Source organism: Herpailurus yagouaroundi, unplaced genomic scaffold (assembly GCF_014898765.1).
Source record: "Herpailurus yagouaroundi ecotype Mexico unplaced genomic scaffold, PumYag 440, whole genome shotgun sequence".
In the NCBI taxonomy this organism is placed as follows: domain Eukaryota; kingdom Metazoa; phylum Chordata; class Mammalia; order Carnivora; family Felidae; genus Herpailurus; species Herpailurus yagouaroundi.
The window spans coordinates 187,888-210,356 of NW_024412657.1; the positions used below are offsets into that span (position 1 = coordinate 187,888).

Genomic DNA, 22,469 nt, shown 5'->3' on the forward strand with positions numbered 1-22,469 from the left:
GCTGCAGAGCAGCGGGCTGAACCATCCACGCCTGCCGGCCTGGCCACACCCGCCCGTGCTCATCCTCACTGGCCCGTGTGCCGTGCGCTGGAGGCACAGCCATGGCCACCAGCGTCTCCAAGGAGACCTGGACGCTCACTGCCCTTGGTCACGGTTTTCAGCTTCTACAAACCCCTCCGCTGAGACTTTGCTTCCTACAGGACAGCTCCACTTCTGACGCTCTCTTCACTAAATAACACAAGTTCATACTTAGCGCTGTGGCCTTCAGGATTCGGGAAGTTAAGAGACACGTAAAGATTCACAAAAATGCTTTCCTCTTCTTTGTTACCGATCCATCTCAAAGAGAAGCAAAATTATCCACAAAGCTGGCCACAAAGCAGAACATGTCACTGCTCACGTGGGTCGGATTTACCAGCTTAGAGCCGTGGTATTTCCTTTATGATAAAACTCTAAGGATAACCTGGTCTGGGTAATTAAACTAAAGGAACAGACAACTGAAGGGGTGTGCAAAAAGGTGTGTTCTAAGACTTCACTGCAAAATGCACCCCTTGGAGTAGCCGGTGTTTTTCCACAGGAATGGCGTTAGCACGCTGGTTCTGCTCCCAGAATGCACCACCAGGTGGGGAGCACAGCTAACGTGGTAGGTCCAAGTCACTAGCTCGTAACTTTCCTTTTACAGGAAGTTAACTTGGATCCCAGAAAGCCTGCATCCACGCTGACCTAACCCAGACCCTTCGCCCACCCCGGGCAGGTGGGCGGGCAGCAGGGGTGGTCCCAACACCCAGGGAGCTGTCCCTAGAGACAGAAGCCCCTCCCTCCCTTCCACAAGGCCCTTCGTCCTCGGACGACCCACATGACACTTCCTGAGAGAGATGGCATTAAATACCACCATCAGGGAAGGTAACATCAGGACAAAAAACGTAGACAGTAACTTGGGAAATGTGACTAGTCTCATTCCCTCCTTCCCTCCGGTGTCTGCGAGAAGACAGAATGTACGTTCGTTCTCCTCTAAAGAGTAACTAAGTGTCCGTAAGAAGAAACACAACCCTCAGTCTCTAAAGTTACCTAAGAAACCTGGCAAAACCAAAGTGGGCGCGTCTACGGAAAGCCTGCTGAGCCCAGAATCGCATTCTCGCTAGTACTGCAGGAAAGTGACAACAATACCAAGGAGGACATTGGACAAAAGAGGCAGGTTCAGGTGTGAGCAGCTGTTTAATGGAAGCGGGTGATTGCGACAGGATGGCCGTCTGGATGCAGCGGGTGCGCGGAGGTCACTTACGGGCACTAACTTCCAGTACCACTTGGAGGGGGACTGCGCGGGAAGCAGGGAAGGAAGGCAGGAGACGGTGTCAGCGGGCGGGCCGCGTCCGGACCGCGTCACGCACACTTTCACACAATATTCACAGGAGAGCCGGGTGTCCTCTGACAAGTGAGACCCGCCCAGGGCACATGACCTGGATGCCCTGCATCGTCGCACGACCGAGGCGGAGGGGACACAGGCACCTCCGCGGGACGCTCGGCGTGGACCGGCCACCACAAAGGACAGCTGCCAACTGCAACTCGGGGGGTGCCAGGCGTGTCCCCTGTGCCCACGTGACGGACAAGGAGGCTCACAGACATGCGGCCCGGGGTGTGCTGCCCACGGCCTCCCCCCCCCGCCCCCCCCCCCCGCCCCCCCCACCGCCGGCAGTGAGAGGACCAGGTAAGGGATCGCAAGAGACCGCAGACGTGGCCGGGTCCTATCTCATGCGCATTAGGGGATGGGGATTCGGTCACACACCCGCTTGGCAAAAAACCACGATCACAGGGGAAGGAAAGGGCGGAAATGACCAGGACGCATAGCGCACCACCTGGGTCATTTCCACATCCACGTGCCTGGATTCCACGCAGGCTCGCAGAGGCGCTCCAGCGGCTACGCTGGACCTCACGGGGGACAGACGTGGTTTTCGAGGGCACCCTGGACAGGAGGCAATTTCCTCCCCGTTTGGCGAATCTAGAAGCCAATTCCCGGGTTGTCCCGGATGCCCCGCCTCCTCGAGCTTCAATGCGCCCGACCTCTCCCTCACCCTCCCCAGTCAAATACAAGGCCACCCCCGTGCAGGGAGGAAAGAGGAGCACACGGTCACGCCCACCACCAGGGCCACTGGGCGGAGACCTGGGAACGCCCTCCGGGCCGAGCACAAATAGAGGAAGCGAGTGGCGGACTCGGACAAACTTCGTGACAACCGCGAGCGTCACCAGACGCGTTCCGGGGGGGTTAAGGGCACCCTTTACCTTTTGATGAGCCGGACTTTCCAATAACTGCTGTTTTAGCTTGACTTCTTTCTCTGTTATCTCTCTCATTTTAAGGTTTACCTGAAGCAGAAAAAAATGCATTAAAAAGGTAACAACTTTCTCTGTGGGTTGTATCGGTAGCTTCACCTCCCACCCAGAGAGCCCACCTCGCTCGTTTGCAGTCGGACTCTCAGACGCAGGTTGAGAATAAGTGGTTTCGGCCAATTACACAGATGCAGAAATACACGCATTCCACACGGTCTGTGCTGGGCGAGACCCCAGAGCTGGCCCGCAGTTCCAGGACACACTCTGTGCCTCCGCACGCAGGCCACGCTCGTGGCCGCCCACAACAGGGCCAATGAGCCACGCCACCGAATGCCCGGGGTGCTCAAACAGCGCGAGCTGCCACCATCAGCAAATGCCGCCGGTAAGACAGTGTGGGGCAGACGCTCCCGCCCAGGGCCTAGGGGGTGGCTCGCATGTTCCCTGACCGTTCAAAAGTAACACCAGATAAACTTCAATCGTAAAATGTAACCATGCGCTCCCTAGCTAACACGACTTCTTAGAACTTACCCTCTCCTGGAATGATGAACCCAACGATAAAATCAAAACTACAATTACAAAGTAACACCATGAGGAAAGACACTCATCAATGCTTCAAGGACACGGTCAAAGCTATGAGATGAAAAGGCACAGAACCGAATGTTTTACTGAACAAGAATACACATAAACGAACTCATGCAAATCGAATCAAGAAGGTAGAAAATTTGTTTTGAAAATACGGTAAAAGGAAAATCAATACAGATAAATTTTAAAACAAATGAATCAGAATAGATAGTGGGGGTGCCTGGGGGGCTCTGTCGGTGGAGCGTCCTCCTTCGGCTGAGGCCATGGTCTCGCGGTTCGTGGGTCCAAGCCCCGCGTCAGGCTCTGTGCTGACGGCTCGGAGCCTGAAGCCCGCTTCGGATGCTGGGTCTCCCTCTCTCTCTGCCCCTCCCCCGCTCACACTCTTTTTCTCAAAAACAGGTATTCAAAAAATTCTTCTTTGAAGGATAGACAGATGGATAATATAGCAAGTATTATAAAACATTATTTGTAAAATCTGGGTGGTAGGCACATTCATGTTCTCTGTGTATCTCTTCATGTTCCGCAATTTTTCACAATAAAACCTTTTCACACGATGTGTTTCTGTCATATGCGAGAGAGTTTTCTAATACGGAAAAGGATTTTCCGATTAGATTGATGGCGATACCAACGAATGTAATCTTTGATACCGTTCATGAAACGTGACGACGTCACAAAGATCTACACAACCCTCCCTGAAACTATTTTCCGAATGACCAATGTGCGACGTTACCAAGACACGGGGACTAAAAGAGCCAGGAAGGACACAAGAGCCACAAGTGGACTTTACTATCACCGAGGACAAAGGTCATGGAGTTAGTATCCACAACATGCAGAAGAATTGTCCTAACAATAAAAAGACAGAGGATCTGAAAAGGTGTCTCTCCGGAGGAGACGTGCAGGTGGCCACGCGCACGAACTCGCGGGGGCTCCCCCCGAAGGAGATTCGCACGAACTCGCGGGGGCTCCCCACCGAAGGAGATTCGAACCTGAACCGCAAGACAACACCTCACGCCCTCCAGAACGGCTAGAATCAGACAATCAGAAAGCAAGCGTCCGTGAGGACGTGGGACACTGGAGACCGGAGACACCGCCGAAAAGGTAAGAAATGGCGAGGCTGCTCTTCAAAAAGGTCAAGTTTCCACACGCTTCGGCGATCCCATCCCCAAACACCCAAGAAACAGGACAGCACAGCACACAAACCTCGCCCACAACGACCACAGCAGCATCCACGAGGGCCGAGGACGGGCACAAGCGTCCCCCGGCCGAGGAGCGGCACGTCCGCCACACGAGGGAGCGGAGCACCGTCGCGGGCTACGACACGCTCCGGCACGGGTGACAGCTGAAAACGCAACGCTGAGTGCGGGCGGCCAGACGCAAAAGGCTACCAAGCGTAGGATCGCGCTGACCCGAAATGCCACGGTCAGCAAGGGTGCAGACAGGAGGCAGACCCGGGGCGGCCAGGGGCCGGGGCGGGGATGGGCAGTGAGTGCCGACGGGAACTCTCCGGATGTGATCAGAACGTTTGGAACTGGCGATGACAGCTGTACAACTTTGTGAATATAGCAAACACCACTGAACTGGAGACTTCAAAATACTGCATTTTATAACCTCAATCTTATCCCAAAATTTTTTAAGGAGCTGATAAGAGTTTCAAGTTCCCTACTGCAATTAACCTCTGAGAAACTACTACCTGTCAAGTTTTGGTGTCGAATCAAAAGCAAACGAGCACGCGGACTTGCAGGGAAGAGGGAGGAGCGGGGCGGCCCTAAGTCCCCCGCTCGTCAGTGCAGACGGCCCAGAAAACGGCCCGCAGACCGGCAGGACAGACCCCACGGCTAACCATGCAGAAGCGGCCGCTTGGACATCAGAAGGGAGGACGGCATTCCGCCGCACTGTAGTCTCAACAGAACGTAACGGCGCTCACTCTCCCACCCACACGTACTTAGGAAGCCAGACCATCTTCGCGTGTTCCCACGCAAACGCTCTGGAAAGGCAGGCAAGAGAGTCCGGCTTCCCTTGCAGTAAGCCAGATATTAAAGAATCGTACAAATTTGTAAAATACCATTTCCTCTTTCAGAAAATATAGTTATTTTTGGTAAAAAAAAAAAAAAAGAAAAAAAAAGGAATACGTTATTTATATTAATACGAAACGAGTTTTGTTATTTTTAAGCAAATTAATAAAAATTTTAAATTTTGTGGTTTTTTTAATGTTTATTTTTGAGAGAGAGAGTGTGAGTGGCAGAGGGGCAGAGAGAGAAGGAGACACAGAATCCGAAGCAGGCTCCAGGCTCTGAGCTGTCAGCACAGAGCCCGACGCGGGGCTCGAACCCACGAAGCCAAACTCAATGCTTAACCAACTGAGCCACCCGGGCGCCCCAATGTTTATTTATTTTTGAGTGACAGACAGACAGAGCATGAGTGGGGAGGGGCAGAGAGAGGGGGACACGGAACCCGAAACGGGCTCCGGGCTCCCAGCTGTCAGCACAGAGCCCGACGCGGGGCTCGAGCCCACGAACCGCGAGATCATGACCTGAGCCGAAGTCGGACGCTTAGCCGACTGAGCCACCCAGGCGCCCCTAAATTTTCTTGTTTTTAATGTCTAATATGATAAATACTGACAGATTAACTTTTTTTAATTCTTGATAATCCAGTTTTTTTAAGAGTGTAAAAGGGGACCTAAGACCAAAAGTTTGAGAGCTCCTTACCTACGCAGAGGAACGAAGGGGAACAGAAATGGAAACTATGTGGATAAACGTCCCCTAGTTCCAGTCACCTTAAAACACGCCTAACCGGACAAGCGCTGAGAACACAAGTCCCGTGATTTCGCTGAGGCTGCAGCAAAGCAGGCGGCAGTGGCACAGCGGCCAGGGAGGCAGAGGTCATCGCCGATGAGCCGAGGGACACGGCATCACCCTGCCTGAGGGCAGACGGTGGGGACTAAAGCCTGGACCAGCCCCAAGAACTCCCGGAGAGAAGGGAGTGCCAAAAGATGCCCAGCCTAAAATCAGCCAGAAGAGAAGGGAGAAGAAGACAAAATGGGACGGATGGAAAGCCGACAGCACGTCGGCCCGAGAGACCTCAACCGTCACGTTAAATAGAACTGGTCTAAACAACAAGGCAGATTCTCGGACTGAATAAAAGAGCAGGGCCAACTCCACAGGGTCCGCAGGAAACTCGCGTTAGGGAGCGCCTGGGGGGGCTCAGTTGGCTGAGCAGCTAACTCTCGACTTCCGCTCAGGCCGTGATCTTGTAGTTCGTGAGTTCGAGCCGCGAGTTGGGCTCTGCGCGGACAGTGCGACCGCGCGGGGCCTGCTTCTGATTCTTTCTCTCCCTCTCTCTGCCCCTCCCCTACTCGTGCGCGCGCTCTCTCTCTCTCTCTCTCTCTCTCTCTCTCAAAATAAATAAACTTAAAACCAACGTTTTTTTAAATAAACAAACTCGTTTTAAGTAGAAAGAAAACAAGAGGGGCACCTGGGGGGCTCAGGAGAAAGAGGGTCTGACTCTTGATCTCATAGTTGCAGAGATGAAGCCCCGAGACAGGCTGTGTCTGCACTGACAGCTCAGAGCCTGCTTGGAATTCTCTCTGCCCCTTCCCCACTCACACTCACTCTCTCTCTCAAAACAAATACATAAACTTGAAAGAAAGAGAAAGGAAGAAAGAAAAAGAAAGGAAGGGAGGGAGGAAGGAAGGAAGGAAGAGAGAGAGAGAGAGAGAGAGAACATGAGAGGGGCTCCTGGCAGGCTCAGTCGGTGGAATGTGCACCTGGGGATCTTGGGGTCATGAGTTCGACCCCACTGGGTGTCGGGATTACTTAAAAATTAAATTTAATTGATTAAATCATTAAAAGAGAAGAAATCAAATAGAAAATAGAAGAAACCAGGAAAAACCTAAAGCACGTTTTTAGATTAGAGAGACTGACAAGCCAGACCAACCTGAGGGAAGGAAAAAAAGTGACAGAAATCACCTGGAGCAAGAAAACACCAGGGGGCATCGCTACAGGCACACGTACACACGTTTAAAGGACACTCATTTAATTCAACGAGGAAAACACAGCTGAGAAATTCCTTGAAAATCACGGGCTCCCAAAACGGACACAGAATTACATACAAAACCTGAAATCGTGCAAAATATCGGAACACCTAACAAAACATACACAAGGTGTGTTCAGCGGCGAGGGGCGCACAAATGAAAACCGCGGGAGGACAGCCCCGCACATCCGCTCGACGGCTACCGCTGACACACAGACTGTCGCACGTGCTGGCACGAGCCTGGAGTGGCTGGAATTCTCTTACTGGCGCTGCTCAAAGTGCTGCCATCACTTTGGGAAATACCTGGGCAGTTCCTCCTAACGTTGAATGCGACCTTATCACCGACCCAGCAATTCTATGCCTAAGTATGTGACCCAAAGAAAGGAATACGTGTCTCGGGTAAGACTTGTACACACAGGTTCCCGGCAGCCTCCGTCAGCACAGACCAGAACTGGAAATGACCGCAGCGTCCACCGGCAGGGGAACGGGTAAACCGTGGTCTGTTCGCGCGATGGAACTCTCCAGAGGGTAAAAAGAAAACCACTGCCAGGTGCACTAACACGGATCAACTTCAGAATCACTTTGTTCCGTGAAGGGTACATACGCATGACCCAGTTTTATCAAAACCCAGAAGAGGTAAAACTAACTTCTAACTGTAGAAAGCACATCAGGGGCGATCTGGGCTGGAGGGCAAACCGCAAAGGGAAACAGAAGAACTCATTTAGGGCGATGGAAATGGTGCCTTGTGGCGAATGTTAAACAGCAGTCACTGGTCAAACTCAAAGAACTGGGCCCGTTCGCTGCGTGCGAATCATACAGCAGTGAGGCCGGGTTTTGTCTTTCAAAGACTACAGCAACGGTCTGGGCAGCGGTAAAAACGTCAAAAGCCACAGCAAGACGGTCACGGTAAAAGGCCACAACTCTGGGGACAGAGGGCAGCTCAGTCCCTCACACAAAGAGCAGGGAATCTGGGGGACGGCTTGGTGGTAGCCCCAATCCTGGGGAGGGCAATTTCTACCCCCCAGAGGGCCTGATCATCTAGGGGGAGGAGGGAGGGGGAGGGGGAGAGGGAGAGGGAGAGGGAGAGTGGTCCCTGGAAGTGATGCACATAAAAAGAGAAAGAAACTCACAGCAGTCACCTGACAGGCCTGACTGTGACTCCAGAGCTGCGGAAGAGGAGCTTCGGAGAGCACCCAGACACAGAGCCAAACACGAAAAGGAAGCGAACCCACAAAAATACCTTCACGAGTGAAAATGGCCAGCACGGAGGTGAGAGAGCTTAAATGTGCACTATTCACACAGCAGAAATCTTGGGAACATTATCCACAACCACAGTTTCAAAGGAGATCCAGATCTTATGAGGCATCAAAGACTGACGCTGAAGGGAAAACTCACCGCACGTGAACCCTCAGGAGCCCGAACCTTATCAAACATGGAGGCTGCTTTCGGTGGGGAGAGAACCCAGCCGCCAAATGAAGGTGGGAAGGCTTCTGGACCCGGCTCTAAACTGTCAGGCACCAGAGGACCCACACTGCAGAGGCCACGGCCCACTCTCCCTGAAGGAAAAGCTTGGGGGAGCTGACACCTCCTCTGAGTCCAGGGAAAGACCCTCAGTACACAAAGCATAGAGGCACATCTCACCCCGCATCAGAGCTCACATCCGAGAGGAGCCCCTCGAGCGAGTGCCGGAAACCTCCTCGGCGAGCGCACCCCTCATCTGACACCGTGAACCCGTGCCAGAAAGAAACCACACGGAGGCAGCAAGTGTGGGGGAGCCCTTGGCCAGAGTTCACCGCTCAGTCGACATCAGAGAATGAGAACACACACAAGGGAAAATCTATCAACGTAAGAAACTCAGTTCATTTGGAAATGCTAAGGAAATACAAAATTTGGAAAACACTGAATAAAACGATAAATATTAGGCAAGGACCAGAAAGGCCACAAAAAAACAAAGCAAGTACCAACTCCAGGAAAACCGAAGTGTGGCACAAGAGAAGGGACGTGAGCTGTTGAAAAGTCATACCTGGTCATCTGACTACAGATCCAACCACAGTAGGCCGTGTGACCACAGTGGACCAGCAGGGACCGGACGGGAGGGTCACGTGAGCTAGCAGTAAATCAGAAGGCAACGCCCGCCAGAGGCCGATGCAGAGTCAGAAATACAGGGCACCTCTTTGAAAGACAGAGGTTAACACCGGAAAATGCACGTCAGCAGATAAAGGCGGCACCACATGAAGATCATCTTCCACACATCAGCCAAGTCCACAGGCAAACGGGCGGCAGTAACCTGGAAAATCGTCTACACAAATACGGCAAACAGGCAATGCCCTTAATGGGATTAGGAGAAATTTGATCAGGCACGGGAGAAAAGGAATGCACCCCTCCCCCAAAGAAATATGGCCAAAGATCACAGACAAGTAATTTATCAGAGAGAAAGACAAACAGCCAAACGTACACTCTCTCTTAAACTTCAACTTTACCAGCAAATGAAGAAATGAAAAGTAGAAGATGACACTATTCCCCACCTTTAAAAAATGGGAGGGGCGCCCGGGTGGCTCAGTCGGTTGTGTCCGACTTCAGCTCAGGTCACGATCTCGCGGTTTGTGAGTTCGAGCCCCACGTCGGGCTCTGTGCGGAAAGCTCAGAGCCTGGAGCCTGCGTCCGACTCTGTGTCCCTCCCTCTCTCTGCCCCTCTCCTGCTCATGCTGTTTCTCTCTCTCTCAATAATAAATAAATGTCAAAAACATTTATTTTTTTTATTAAACTCATTATTTTTTATTAAAAAATTAAAATTAAAATTAAAAATAGCAAATATTCTTTTACTAATATCCAATCTATGGGAAATCATGGAAAAAGACACCTCGACGGACTAAGAGTATGAAAAAGATACTATAGTCTTTATGGTCAGAAATTTGGCAAAAACCAATCAAAACCAATCAAAAGCCTTTACAAATGAACCTCGGCCATGTGGCCACCACTGCCCGCCCATTACACGTGAGAGGGAAATGCCCGTGGTCGCCTACAGAGCCCGGCGCCTGAGACAACAGCAGGCGGGCGCTGAAGCCGGCCCTGGAGGGACCCGTCCCCATCCTGCCAAAGGCCTCAGCTTCCGGCCCAGCACCTGGGAGCGCCTAGCTGTGCTTTGAAGCCTGGGTCTTACACCTAAAAAAACTATGAGGATTTATTCTTTTTTTAAGTTTATTTATTTCTGAGAGAGAAAGAGCACAGGCGGGGGAGGGGCAGAGAGAGGGGGGTACAGAGGATCCAAAGCAGGCTCTGAGATGACGGCAGACAGCCCCGTGTGGGGCTCAAACTCACGAACGGTGAGATCACAACCTGAGCCGAAGTCGGACGCGCAACCAATGGAGCCACCCAGGTGCCCTAAAAATTATGAGAATTTATGTTAAAACGCGTGTGTAGGTGGCAAGGTTATGGGGAGTTTATATTTCATTTTATTTGCTTATTGTATTTTCCAGCTTTTCTATAATGACCACGTCATTTCATTTATAAGAAGGAAAAACCGGGGCGCCTGGGTGGCTCAGTGGGTTAAGCGGCCGACTTTGGCCCAGGTCAGAATCTCACGGTTCGTGAGTCGGGACCCCGCATCGGGCTCTGTGCTGACAGCTCCGAGCCTCAAGCCTGCTTTGGATTTTCTTTCTCTCTCTCTCTCTCTCTCTCTCTCTCTCTCTCTGCCCCTCCGCCACTCACGTGCTCGCTCTCTCTCAAAAACGAAAAATAAAAAAGGAGAAGCCAATAAAAGTTATCAGAGAGAAACAAGTTAGAACCTGGATTTTGCAGGGAAGAAAGGTGTAGCACAGGGCATACAGTCAAGTCCCCTGACGAGGCTGCGTGGCGACAGCTGGCAGCTACACTTGTTGAATCACCACGCTGGGCACCGGAAACGAACGGAGCACCGCAGGTCAGTGGCTGAAAACACACATGCGAACTCGTGGCTACAGGAAGGCCGTGTCGGGATTACAGAGCTATCGGCCAGGGCTCAGTTTCCTCTGGAAACGTGCACCGGTCCCGAACATCCTTCCTTAACCACGTTCCCGTGGTTCCCGCTTCCCACAGGCACGGTATTCTGCACGGCCAGGGGGCAGGTGAGACACGGTGCCCACCACCAGGAGGCAAACTTCTGGGCACTGGCCAGCGTCTGAGTCCAGATGTTGCAGTGAACCCTGGAAAAGCCCTCTACCCCACCCGGCAATCGGGGATTTAAGGGGGTCTGCCCACGGGCTGGATCCCCCACCCCACCTCCGGGTAGGAGACCAAGTAAACAGCAGGGCAAGCGTCTTAGCTGGAAGTCACAACACGCGCTCGACGTGAGGCCTTGCTCGTCACAACCACGGAGGGGGCCCTCTCAGGGGAGGCGACACACGCGCCACGGCCTGGCTTTGCCACGTTCTTCAACTAATGCCGCTGATTTCTACTTGGTCTCTCATAAAGCCTTACGTTATAAAGAACACGTACACGAACCATATGAGGAAATAATTTAAATCTTGTGGGCAGACTAACACAACTACTTAAGTTTGTTTATTTATTCGGTGGGGTGGGAGGGGCAGAGAGAGAGGGAGAGAGTCCCAAGTGGGGTCACGCTGTCAGCGCAGAGCCCGACGCGGGGCTCAATCCCACGCACCGTGAGATCACGACCTGAACTTCAATCGAGAGTGGGACGCCTCGCCGACCGAGCCCCCCAGACGGTTGTCTCACCTGCCCCAAGACAACTCTACGAGGGGCTGCCCTGCCTTCCACGTCCTCACTCCGTTAGCTAAGTGTCCCCAGTTGAACACCTTTTTACACACAGAGACGCTTCACGACCAAACTGTTGTGGAAAGGTAACCCTATGAATAATCCCGTGCCACTGAAAATACCCTCTCTATGCTTGTGTGAAAGATCACGCTGTAAGCTCCTAAACGTAAAAAGAGAAAACACTTAGGAAGACACCGCTTTTCTCTTCATAATCAAAACGCCTCTGAACTCGAGCACCCCTTCGGTGCACAGAGACCCCGAGATGAAAATAACAAGAACGTAGTAATTCAAACCGCAGCCACGCTCCGCGTGCTCACGAGGACACCTGTTTGTTCTGTCCGGACAGGAGCAGACGTGCTTCTGGACACAGCACATCCATCTGCCGCTCCTGGGGCCCCTGCCGGCGCCCGGTTCTCGGGCGACACACGAGGCGGGCGCAGCTCTCGGGGGAGGACCTGCCACCAGGGAGCGCCCCGGCCCGCTCGGGCCGCTCGAGGAGACGACCCGCGGCCCCGGTCCTCGCACCGGCCACGGCTCCCAGCACTGACCTTGTTGACCCAGAACACCATGGCGTCCTCGAGGTCGTACGGAAGCTCTTTCGAGGCGCTGAACGTTGAGAAGCGCTTGACGCTGGCCACCACCTTCTCGATGCTGATCATCTCCACGGTGTAGGCCATCATGAGGGCGTCCACCATCGCCATGTGGGCACTCTGGGAGCAGAGGTAATAGTTAGGGTGGCCCAAGCCCACCTCACCTCCGCGGCAACCTGGCGAGCCCCAGGGGCTGGCGGAGGGGAAAGGTACGAGCACAGAGAGATGCGCCCAAAGCTGCATGACCGCGAACAGGGCCCGGGGTTCCAGCAGGAGCCCTGCTGCCGAAAGTCCGCCACGCCTTTGCACCGTCTCCTCCCAGAACCCGAGGAACATCCCGTTGACCCACAGCGCGTCCTCCGCGAAACCCACGCGTGGAAAGCCACAGAGCCCAAGTCGCCAGAGAACAGCCAAAACCCAGTGACGTGGGAGGCACCCAAACTGGCCGACCTAGGGCAGTCTGGAAAAGTCACATCGACGGTGTGGCTTCCAGAGTAAAGGGGGGAGGGGGGAAAACAGAGTCTTTTCTTCTTTATTTGGACACAAAAATACAACGCGCGTGAACCACCTACACCTAGCAGGACAGGCCCGACAGCTGCAGGTCACAACGTCCGGACGTTTTCGTTAACGTGCCTCGACTTACCCTCCGGCGCACAGAGGGCTCGTAAGGAGGAAGAGAGCTGACGGGGAGCTGCTCTTTCCCCATCCTCCACAAGTCACAGGCACTTCGAGACACACAGCTCAGGAGACCGCCGCGCAGCCGCGAGCCCCGCCACCCGGCCGGCCGCTCCCACCATCTGCACCGCGGAGGGCCGGCTGGCGGGACGACAGGCCGGGGCGCCGCACGAGTGCCCGCGGTAGAAGCAGTCGCGGTCGGTGCCAGACCCTGCCTCCCCCCCGCCCCCCCCCCCACAGGACACTCACCATCTTTATGGGTGCGTGGCTGAGGTCGGGATCCGTCACGGGGGTGTCGTCACTCTCCATCACGTAGATCCCTTTCCGGGACAGGGCCTGGATGACAGACTGGTGTCCCTGTAAGGCCGCCACCTGGTCCCCCTTCAGGATGAGGCTGCACACACGGCAGTAGAGCTCGCTGGACAGCAGGAGCTTGATGACGGGCGGCTTGATGTGCTCCTGCTCATACTGGTCAATGTAAAAGGGGTCCCTGAGGTCCTCGGGGATGTTATCTGAGCCAAGAAGAGACCGGCACGTGAGCATGATGCCAACAGGGGACAGAGCTGCCGTCAATCACGACGGGCACCTAACCACATAAAAAGACCCCATCGTCTCCTCGGGCAAAGGCGACCCGGCTGCCGACACCGCCTGGGCGTGTGGGCGACGCGCTCGCCTTAGTGACGTGGCCGCCCCGACCTCCAGGGGTGACTCTCCTGCCAGACGGCAGCGAGAAGCACGTGTGGGAGCCCTAAGCAGGGAGCGAAGCCCAAGGGAAACCGAGATGCGAGCCGGCTGGACTGCACGGCACCCGGTCACGCCATGGGGGCCACGCGTGGCACAGGCAACACGCAGGCCCAGGTCACCCTGCAGACGGCGCGGGGCACACGTAGCATGGGTCCCGGGGAGGAGGTCAAGCGCGCCCTTTCCTGAGGTCACACTGGACACGGCAGCGAGGCCCGACACCACAGCCAGGCCGGCAGGCACCGTGACAAAGGCACGACCGCAGGGACAGGCCCTCACCTGACCCCGGGCCAGGCAGCACTCGACGCCACACAAGCCACGTGACTTAAGCACGCGGCAACTGTCAAGCTGAGACTCTCGTCCCTGCGTTACTAACGGGAAAACGGAGGCACGGGGAGAGCGTGCCATGTGCCCAAGGCCCCGAGCGGCAGAAGCCGACTGTGAATCCGGCCTGACTCACAGGTCTACGCCACCTCCCACACAAACACACCAGCCACACGTGCACCGCTGGGGACGCTCAGTTGCTAAACGGCTGGAGCATGGTCTCCCCAAGTGTCCCTCACACTTGCCCTGCAAGATGTCCATCGCTGTGCCCCCAAAGGGACGGCAGACCGGAAAACATGAAACTGCGCAGGCTAAGGCTGATCTCCTTCAGTGAGGCCCCCAGACCTGAGACCGCCCTCTGGATGCTCTGGAACAACCCTGCCTGTGAAAGGGTTCAGGCGGGCCCGGTCTCTCCAAGGACACCGGGGAAGGGCACCCATGGCACCTAGTGCCGAGACCCAGGGCGCCAGCGCGTCCTCTCCCCGCACAGTCCGGGCTCTCTGCGGCGACCTGGCGAGTGGCCTCCAACAGTGGCCTCTGCCTCCCCACCCCCCCCCACCCCCATCCTCACTGTCCTCATCACAGACTCTTTTCTCGGGGCCCTGAATCACTTCCTTGTGGGTGTTGTGGGCTCCTCGGTTCCCCACTGGCTCTCCTAACAGTGGCTAACATTCACACTGCCCTTCTGTTTGCAAGGCCCCGGTTCACATCGCCCGTGACTGTGACTGACACCGTGGCAGCCCTGCGGGCACACGGAGCCAGCCCTTCCGAGGCGGGAGGGACACACCCTTGGCTCAGGGTCAAAAGGACCCTGTCAGAGCCCATCCTATTTTAAAATCACCCAGAGTTCTGAGACAGAAGAGACCATCCCGACCACAGAGGAAGGGAGCCCCAGGGCAAAATGCCGTGGGAAGATTTCTGCTGCCTTTGTAGGCGGGGTGACTTGTGAGCGGGGGGGCCGAGGGAGGGACAGTAGCCGGCCCCACGCGCACGGGAGTGCGCCGTCCCAGAGAGCAGACGGCAGCCCGGGAGGACACCCACACGGACGATGCAGGACCTGGTTCTGACGGACGGGAGTCCAGGATGGGAGTCGAAGAGGTCGCGGGGCCAGGGGGTCCGCCAGCCTAGTCCGCTTTCAGGTGCAAGAGGCCAGGCTGACTTCGGGCAGCGGGGACTGGGACGCAGGGACCCGGGCCCACCCCGTCCTCCTCCTCTCCCCACGCCTGTCCCAGCTCCATCGCCTCTGCTATGGAGAGGCTTCCATCGTTCCCTCACCTCTCCAGGACTGGAAGGGCGCAGGTGACTTCAGTCAGTCTCGTGGCTTGAAGCACGGGCGTGTTGTCACCGTGAACACACGTCCCGACCCCAGCCACTTCCCTGGGTCTCCGTCCCTCTGCCCCTTAAGGTCCGCGCGACGGGCTGGCGGGCACGACGGGCTGGTGGGCACGGGGCCTAATCCGCCTGCAGGGGAAGGAACTCCACCTCCCAACCTGCCCCTCCCGGCCTCATCTCAAGGTCAGCCCTCACGAAAAGTTTCAGGGTCACCCAGTTCTCCTCCTGCCGAAGCCCTAGCAACTCTGGCTGACCCGCCCCCACTCCTTTTTTGTGTTTACTTTTTTGTTGTTTTTATTATGTACTGCAGTGACGTGCTGCATAACCCTCTAGAAGGGGTAGACGAGCATAACCGAGTTATCTTCATCAACCGGGAAAAGGCTCCCTTGATCAATATCCTCCACATCCTTTGACACAAAGTAACGATGAACTCCAGAGACCTGCCTATCGAACTCCACTAACACGGACAGGAGACAAGCCTTTCTTCCTCGCCCCCAGGACCGAGCCCGGGGATGTGCACAGCGGCTGTGCTGGGGATGAGCAGCACACGGCCAGGACACCGATCCCGGGCACAATCTCGAACGACATCGTGCCGCAGTTGCTGGGGCCACACTCTTCCTTCCTGGCCCCCTAAAGGTGGTGACCCAGCCTCCTAGCCAGAAAACGACAGCTTGAGGCCACGCCACAGCCACCGCCATGCCACCGTCCCCTCAGCGCCGGCCCCCTCGCCTCTCAGATTACCGATGGGCTCCCCTCCAGGACGGCAGAGACCTGCAGGCCTCAGGACAGAAAGGTCCCTTAGGGTCACAGCTGTGGGAGGAGGGCGTGGGACACAGGCACAAACGGAGGGTTGGCTGCAGGAAGGACAGGCGTCCAGGGGCACAGGTTCAGAAAGACGCAGCCTACCCGCACCCGGGAACCTGGAGAGGCTGGACAGAACCGCAGCCAGGGCTCTGAAGCAGCTTTTCTGTCTACCCAGGAGAAAGGTTTCCACGGGCGGCCCACTTGGTGGAGCTTTCAAGACTAATCGATATAAATTGACTCGGATAACCCACTTTTCAAGTACACCTGAACACGCACGTATGAATCACAGACCTGATCCCCATAAACTCCACATTTATGGGAAGATGACACGTCGAGTGCAGGGAAGCGCTCCGGACACCGTGCGGCTGCGCCCCGCCCCCCGCCCCCCTTCAGGGCAGCCTCTGCCCTCAGCCGTGGGCGGCGGGGGGCCAGTTACTGGGCTTCAGCAGGTCAACTGCTGCAGGGGCTTTATGCGCCAGCTGTGAAATTCCCTCTCAGTTTTACTAAAACCGACAACTGTTTAAAAGACGACTTTGCAAGTGCCTTATGGCTACTGCCAGGGACTTAGTTTTCGTTCCCTCTACAAACGGCAAAGACGATTTGTCAGAATCACTCCTGTGCGGAGCCGTCATTTACTGAGCACCTACTGTGAGCCAGAGACGCACAGAAATGAGGGGGTTAACGAGGACGAAGACGTCACCACTCGGGGCAGAGCCTCTTAAGATGACAGGGATCACCAAGCGCCGTGCACAAAACATGCTGGGCGCCACGCAGGACAGGTACAGGGTGCTCTGTGTTGCTCTGGGGCGCAGATGAGCCGGCACCACAGGGCAGAGAGGCCGGGCAGGCTTCCGGGGAAGGGAGGCAGCCAGGCTCTGGTGGCAGAGAGAGCGGGAACAGGGGAAGGGATGAGACCAAGGGAGGGGGACGGGATGACGACACATGAGGGACACACAAAAGAATGACCCCGAGAGAGGGTTCTGGAAAACTGCGGCTCAGCACAGGAGCAGCCAGCCGCACAGGCCACCTCTCGGCTCACCAACAGGCCATCGACTAAGTACCTACCAGCAGCCTTCACCAGGAGGGACTGGGGGCGCCAGTGGGGTCCCTCAGTGACAGGGACAGGCACAGGGGACTCTGAAGGCCTGAAGGGATGTGACCGGCCCCCGTGGGGGACGAGGGGCCGGAGGAGTTGGAGGACATAAGTCCCTACCTACCAGAATCCCACCACAGTCAGCGGCCCGAGCGACAACGGAGGCGGGCCAAGAACCGGTGGCACCAGGAAGGGGCACAGACACCCAGGAGGCATGGGCATCGGGCCTGGGGTGTGGCCAAGGCAGCAGACCTCCCGCTCTGCCGACAAGATGCAGGGCAGTGCCTCCGACACAGGAACCGGTGACGCGGAGGACGGTCAGGGGAGAGGGGCGGTTATTCTAGGCAGGACGTCTCTGAGGTGCCCGTGGGACCCAAGTGGAGACTTCAAAGCCGCAGGAAAATACGGAGATCAAAGCGCAAGGGAAAGGGTCTGGCCGGACACACAGGCTTGGGATCTACCACGCAGAAATAATTATCACAGCCACGGAGCACACGCACGGGGGGCAGAAAAGGTCGTCGGGTACACCTGGCCCACGGCCACGTGTGGGGCAGACCTGGGCAAGCGGGAGAAGGAAGCTGGAGACCGGCACGGAGAAGTGATCGGGGAAGGGGGGGGAACAGAAGGCGGGCTCGGAGAAAACACTTCAAAGCAGGAGCGATCAGCAATCACGGCGGGAAAAAGAGGAGACACAAGGCGGACTGAGAGGGGTCCGCGGATTTACAAGCCGGAGGCAGTGCCAGCCTGGGAAAGAGCAGCGGCAGGAAGGGTGAGGGATGGAGGGGCCAAGGAGAGGGCCAGCAGCCCCCTCTGCTTGGAGGGAGGCATGCGGAGGCCGGGGCACCAGGAGCGGGCTTGACCGACCACGGGAGCGCAGCCGGTGACGGGGGTCCAAGAGCAAGGTCTGGAGGCGGAGGCGGCCAGCGGGAGGGAGGAGCCCGCGTCTCTGGCAGAGAGGGCTGGACAGAAGGACGGAAGGCGGGAGGGGTGAAGCAGCCGCTAGGCCTGAGGGCAGTGGCTCCGTGCCGAGGGCGCCCCCAGGACACGGCCTGGCGGGAGGGACAGCGGTCCCCGTGACCCTGGTCTGCAGCAACAGCGACAGTGCGTACACGGGCTGGCGATCCGGGGCTAGCGCCCTGTGGGCACACCGGACAGGAAGGCCGCACGAAGTGCTGCAGGGTCCTGAGAAGCCCGCACCTGCCAGGCAGGACGCAACATGCAGGAGGAAGGAGAAACGGGTGACAGCTGGGGGAGAGCAGACGCTCAGAGCTCCAGGTCTCCAAGGCAGGAAGGCGTGCGGCCGGGAGCAGGACCTGCGCCGGCCGGCCCGGCCCCTCAGAGCCCCAGGCACACACATGACAGCGCGGCCCCCTGTCCCCCGGGTGAGGGCAGGTGTGTGAGCCGAGGTGCTGAGGGCAGAGCCTGCCGTCAGTGACAGTCACACAGGTGCCAGCTATCACTCTCATCCGTCGCTGTCCACCACACGCCCCACCCTGTCGACTGACGCCGTACCCCTGCACCCCCAGCAGGGCCAGGGGACCCCCCCCCCCGGTGCCCCACGGAAGCCTAAGGCCTCACCTGGTCCGGCTTGGTCTCAGGAGAGCAAAGCCCGCCCAGCCACCAGCGGCCGGCAAGACGGTGGTCCAGTCGCCTGCTGGTGCCCAGCCCCCGCCCAGACCGTCGACCACAACGTCGTGGCCAGAGGCCTTCGAACTGCGGCCACACCCCAGGCCTATGCTGGCAACACCAGACAGAAGAGAGGGAAAAACAGCTCTGCCAGGCAGACTCACTGGCTCCCCTGCCCCACGCCAGGCCAGCACCAGCACCAGCACCAGCAACAAAACCGTACCCAACGGTGGGCGGGGGGTGGGGGGGAGTGAGGGGGCGCCCCACAGGCTCTTTTCCGTCCCTCTCGGCTGACGCAGCTCGGGTGCAGGAAGCACACAGACTCTTCCAGCCGGACTGGGAAGGGAGACCCCTGCAGGGGAGACCCCCGGAGAGCAGGAGGGGGTGCTGAATGAAGAACCCTAAAATCCGCGTGTACTATCCTGGATGACGCGAGTGGCCCCGTGTGACACTACCCAGGAACGGCACAGCGCGGACTCTGAGAACTACAGCGGGGCCCCGGTTTCACAGAGGTGCCCTGCGGACAGACCAGAACGGTCCAGAGGCTTTGGGACTAAACCAGCGTGGAGCAAAGGCCCACACGAAGCAGCTCACGAGGACTCACAGTCTCAGCCTAACTGGGCTGACTACCTGTTTGAAAGAAAGAATTCTCTAAATTTTAGCAGACCCCAGGGTCTCACGCGCAAGAATCAGAATGTCCCAGACAGGATGCAAACTTACTCGGCGCAGAAGACAGAGGGAACCCACGAGCACCGGAGAAAAGGCAATCAACCGACCCCAACCCCTGATGGCCCGATGTCAGAAGCTTCTGATGAGGATGTGACTGGTCTCTAAAAATGCGCTCTAAGAGGAAAGAGCAAACACTTTTTAAAGGAACAAAAAACTAGCATAAAACGGTGAGAAAGCCCAGGCAAAGAGAAACCCCAGGCCAGAGCAGAAGATGGCAGGAGCCGGGGAAGAGAGGGGGGAGAAGGTCTCACAGCCGCCTGTGCCTCCCCATGGGCCCCGCCCCCGCTGGGAGGCGGAGAAGCGGCCACACTGGCCCAGGCGTGCGGCTCACGGGACCCCCCACGGGGATGCCGTGCCAGCAAAGCAAGCGGGGAGCCGCCCGATCAACCCTCAGCACCCCCCCGCCCCCCCCCCCCCACTTCGAGGCCCAGGGGACAGCTCGGGGGACAGCTCTGACCCGGGACGGTGCCTGAGGGAGGGAAGGTGACCAATGGGAAAGACAGGCCACAGACCTGAATGCCAAGGTCCTGGCCAGACCTCGCTCCCTCACACCTCACACTCCCCAGGGAAGTGACACCCCGGGGATCCCCACGCAGCCGCACGCCAGCACGTCCAGCAGCCCGCGTACCAGCCCGCCTACCGGCACACCCGCCCGCGCACCCCCCAGCCACCCACCAGTGCGCCCACCGGCTGCCCAGCCGCACGCCCAGCAAGCCGAGCAAACCTACGTCCGGCAAGGGAAGATTCTGTGACCAAACGTGGCCAAATGCGAGGGAGCATCTGTAGGCATCCGGCGTGGAGAGGAGCTCTCCGGTACCAGGGGACAGCATGGTCCAGTCGGCACGCACAGAACGCGCCTCCGCTGGCCGCACTAGCTGACCAGGGGGCAAGGTGGCCGGGCCGTGTGCCAGCAGAGGCCTGCAGCCGAGAGCCCCAGCTCCCACACCACGCTGACAGAGGCTGTGCTCCGTCCGTGGCAGGTGCGACGAGGGGGACCTGCGTTTCTGGCACCTCCCAGGTCAGGGGGACGGGACTTGCAGGGGACCCTGGTCACCCAGCAGGGCAGGCACGCGGCCGGGGACCCCAGAGGCTGCTCCCTTGGAGCCGACGTGACCCAAGTACAGCAGCCCTCGAGAGCACCCCAGTGCGTGTGCTGGAGCACCGGAGCGAGGGGGTCAGGGACGGCCGGTGCCTGGAAGTGCAAGTTTCTCCGGAGTACGGCACCGTCCTGGGCCTCTGGTGACGCCCACCGCCTCCCGGCCACCTCACCCACTCAGCCAAGTGAAAGCAGCAGCCGAGCAAAGCGACAGGACATCCTGAACAAAGCCAGCGGTGACACCGAGCGAGCGACAGAAGCAGGCTCCCAGGCTGTGGAGCTGCCACTGTGAAGCGGGCCACCACTAAGACCCCGCCCGGCGCCACGTGCAGCCACGGGAGGATCCTAAACGTGAAGAGCAGCAGGCGACCGGGGGGCAGACACAAAGGCCCAAGAAGCCACACCTACGGGGTCCCCGGCTCCGTGCCCACTTCCTCTAGGGGCTCTGACCCACAGGGCAGCCGGACGCACGCGCGCGGGCAGTCAAAACGCGGACAGAAACCCGGCCTCTCTGGCCGGAGCACCAGGAAAGGGGCCCCCGCACGCTGGAGAGCGGGAGGAATCTGGGCTTTCCTCCCCTTCCTCTCTTCCAGCCCAGGTTACAGAACTCTGGCCGGGCAGGGCCCTCGGTGGTCTGCAGAGGTGAGGGCACCTGACGTTCTTGTCCCCTGCGCAGGCGGTACCGCTCCGAGCGAAGCCCCGTGTCTCCAGCCGGAGGACAAGGAAGGGGGGGGGGCTCCCTGGAGCAGAAAATGCAGAGGAATCCAGGAAAGGAGAGAGCCGGGAAGGGGACTCCTCCTTCCGCGTACGAGCCCACACAACCCCGAGGACCCCCCTGGCTACGTGCACGTGGGACAGACCCACAAAACCACACTGACCTTGAAACCATGGCACACGAAATGACAGAGACTTGGGGTCTGAGCTTCAAGGTGCTCACTGCCACCCGGCTACACAAACGGACCACCAAGAAGACATCAGCGTGGACCGGAAGGCAGCCCCACGGCGCAATATTCAAATGTCCAGGACACGACCCATAGTTACTCAACACACAGAAAACCGGAAAATGCAACCGATTCCCAGGGCAAGAGACAATCCACAGATGCCAACCCTGACATGACCCAGATGTCAGAATTATCACAGAACCTTAAAGCATCCATTGTAACCAAGATCCCCGAGGTCAATGTAGGAACTCTTGAAAGAAATGAAAACATAGACATTCTCCACCGAGAAAAATTTTTTAAATAATAAAAGAACCAGAATTTAAGAACAATACAGTGTATCGACAAAATGTTCGCCGCACAGGGGAACCGAGAGGGTCAGTGAACCCGAGAGACGTTATGGAAATCGCCACCCGGAAGGCAGGGACTGAAGAGCAGGAAGAGTGTCAGGGAGCAGGGGGGACATCAAAAGCCTCGCGGCCGTGCTCCTGCGGGACAGAGACCGCTGCCCAAGAGCGTCTGAATAGGTAGTGGCCAAAGTCGCCCCATGTTTGGAGAAAGACACCAATCTGCAGGCACAGGGAGCCCGGCAAACCCAAACAGAACCAAGTGGAAGAAAACCATGCCCAGACGCTTGTAACCAAACTGCTAAAAACCAAGAGGAAGGAACAGGCCCCGGGGACCCACAGCTGGCGTGAGCAGCCACAGACTTTCCCTGACCACGCCTGAAACGAGAACATGAAGAATTCTGACAGGAGGGGGAGGGGGAGGGGGAGGGGGGGGGGGGGGGGCGGGGACCGCATTCACACGCTGGGGTGCCGAACAGCAGGCCAGCCAGA

The 22,469-nt window shown here is 57.4% G+C and overlaps 1 protein-coding gene across 5 annotated transcripts in view; it reads right to left on the reverse strand.

The window, feature by feature from the left end:
• The window catches only part of CAMSAP1 (calmodulin regulated spectrin associated protein 1), a 59,600-nt gene that overhangs the window by 25,786 nt on the left and 11,345 nt on the right, over positions 1–22,469 (reverse strand). For 3 of the 5 annotated variants that reach the window (XR_005787132.1, XR_005787131.1, XM_040464379.1), the window contains exons 2-5: positions 13,197–13,459; positions 12,231–12,392; positions 2,275–2,355; positions 1,280–1,312 (exon numbers count right to left, since the gene is read on the reverse strand). Coding sequence is in view for 3 of the 5 variants with exons in the window: in XM_040464379.1 (XP_040320313.1) it covers positions 1,280–1,312; positions 2,275–2,355; positions 12,231–12,392; positions 13,197–13,459 (539 nt within the window). In the remaining 2 variants the exon portion in view is untranslated. Of the gene's footprint in view, positions 1–1,279; positions 1,313–2,274; positions 2,356–12,230; positions 12,393–13,196; positions 13,460–14,257; positions 14,277–22,469 lie in introns of those variants that run through there. The other 2 variants (XM_040464381.1, XM_040464380.1) reach the window with 2 other exon arrangements.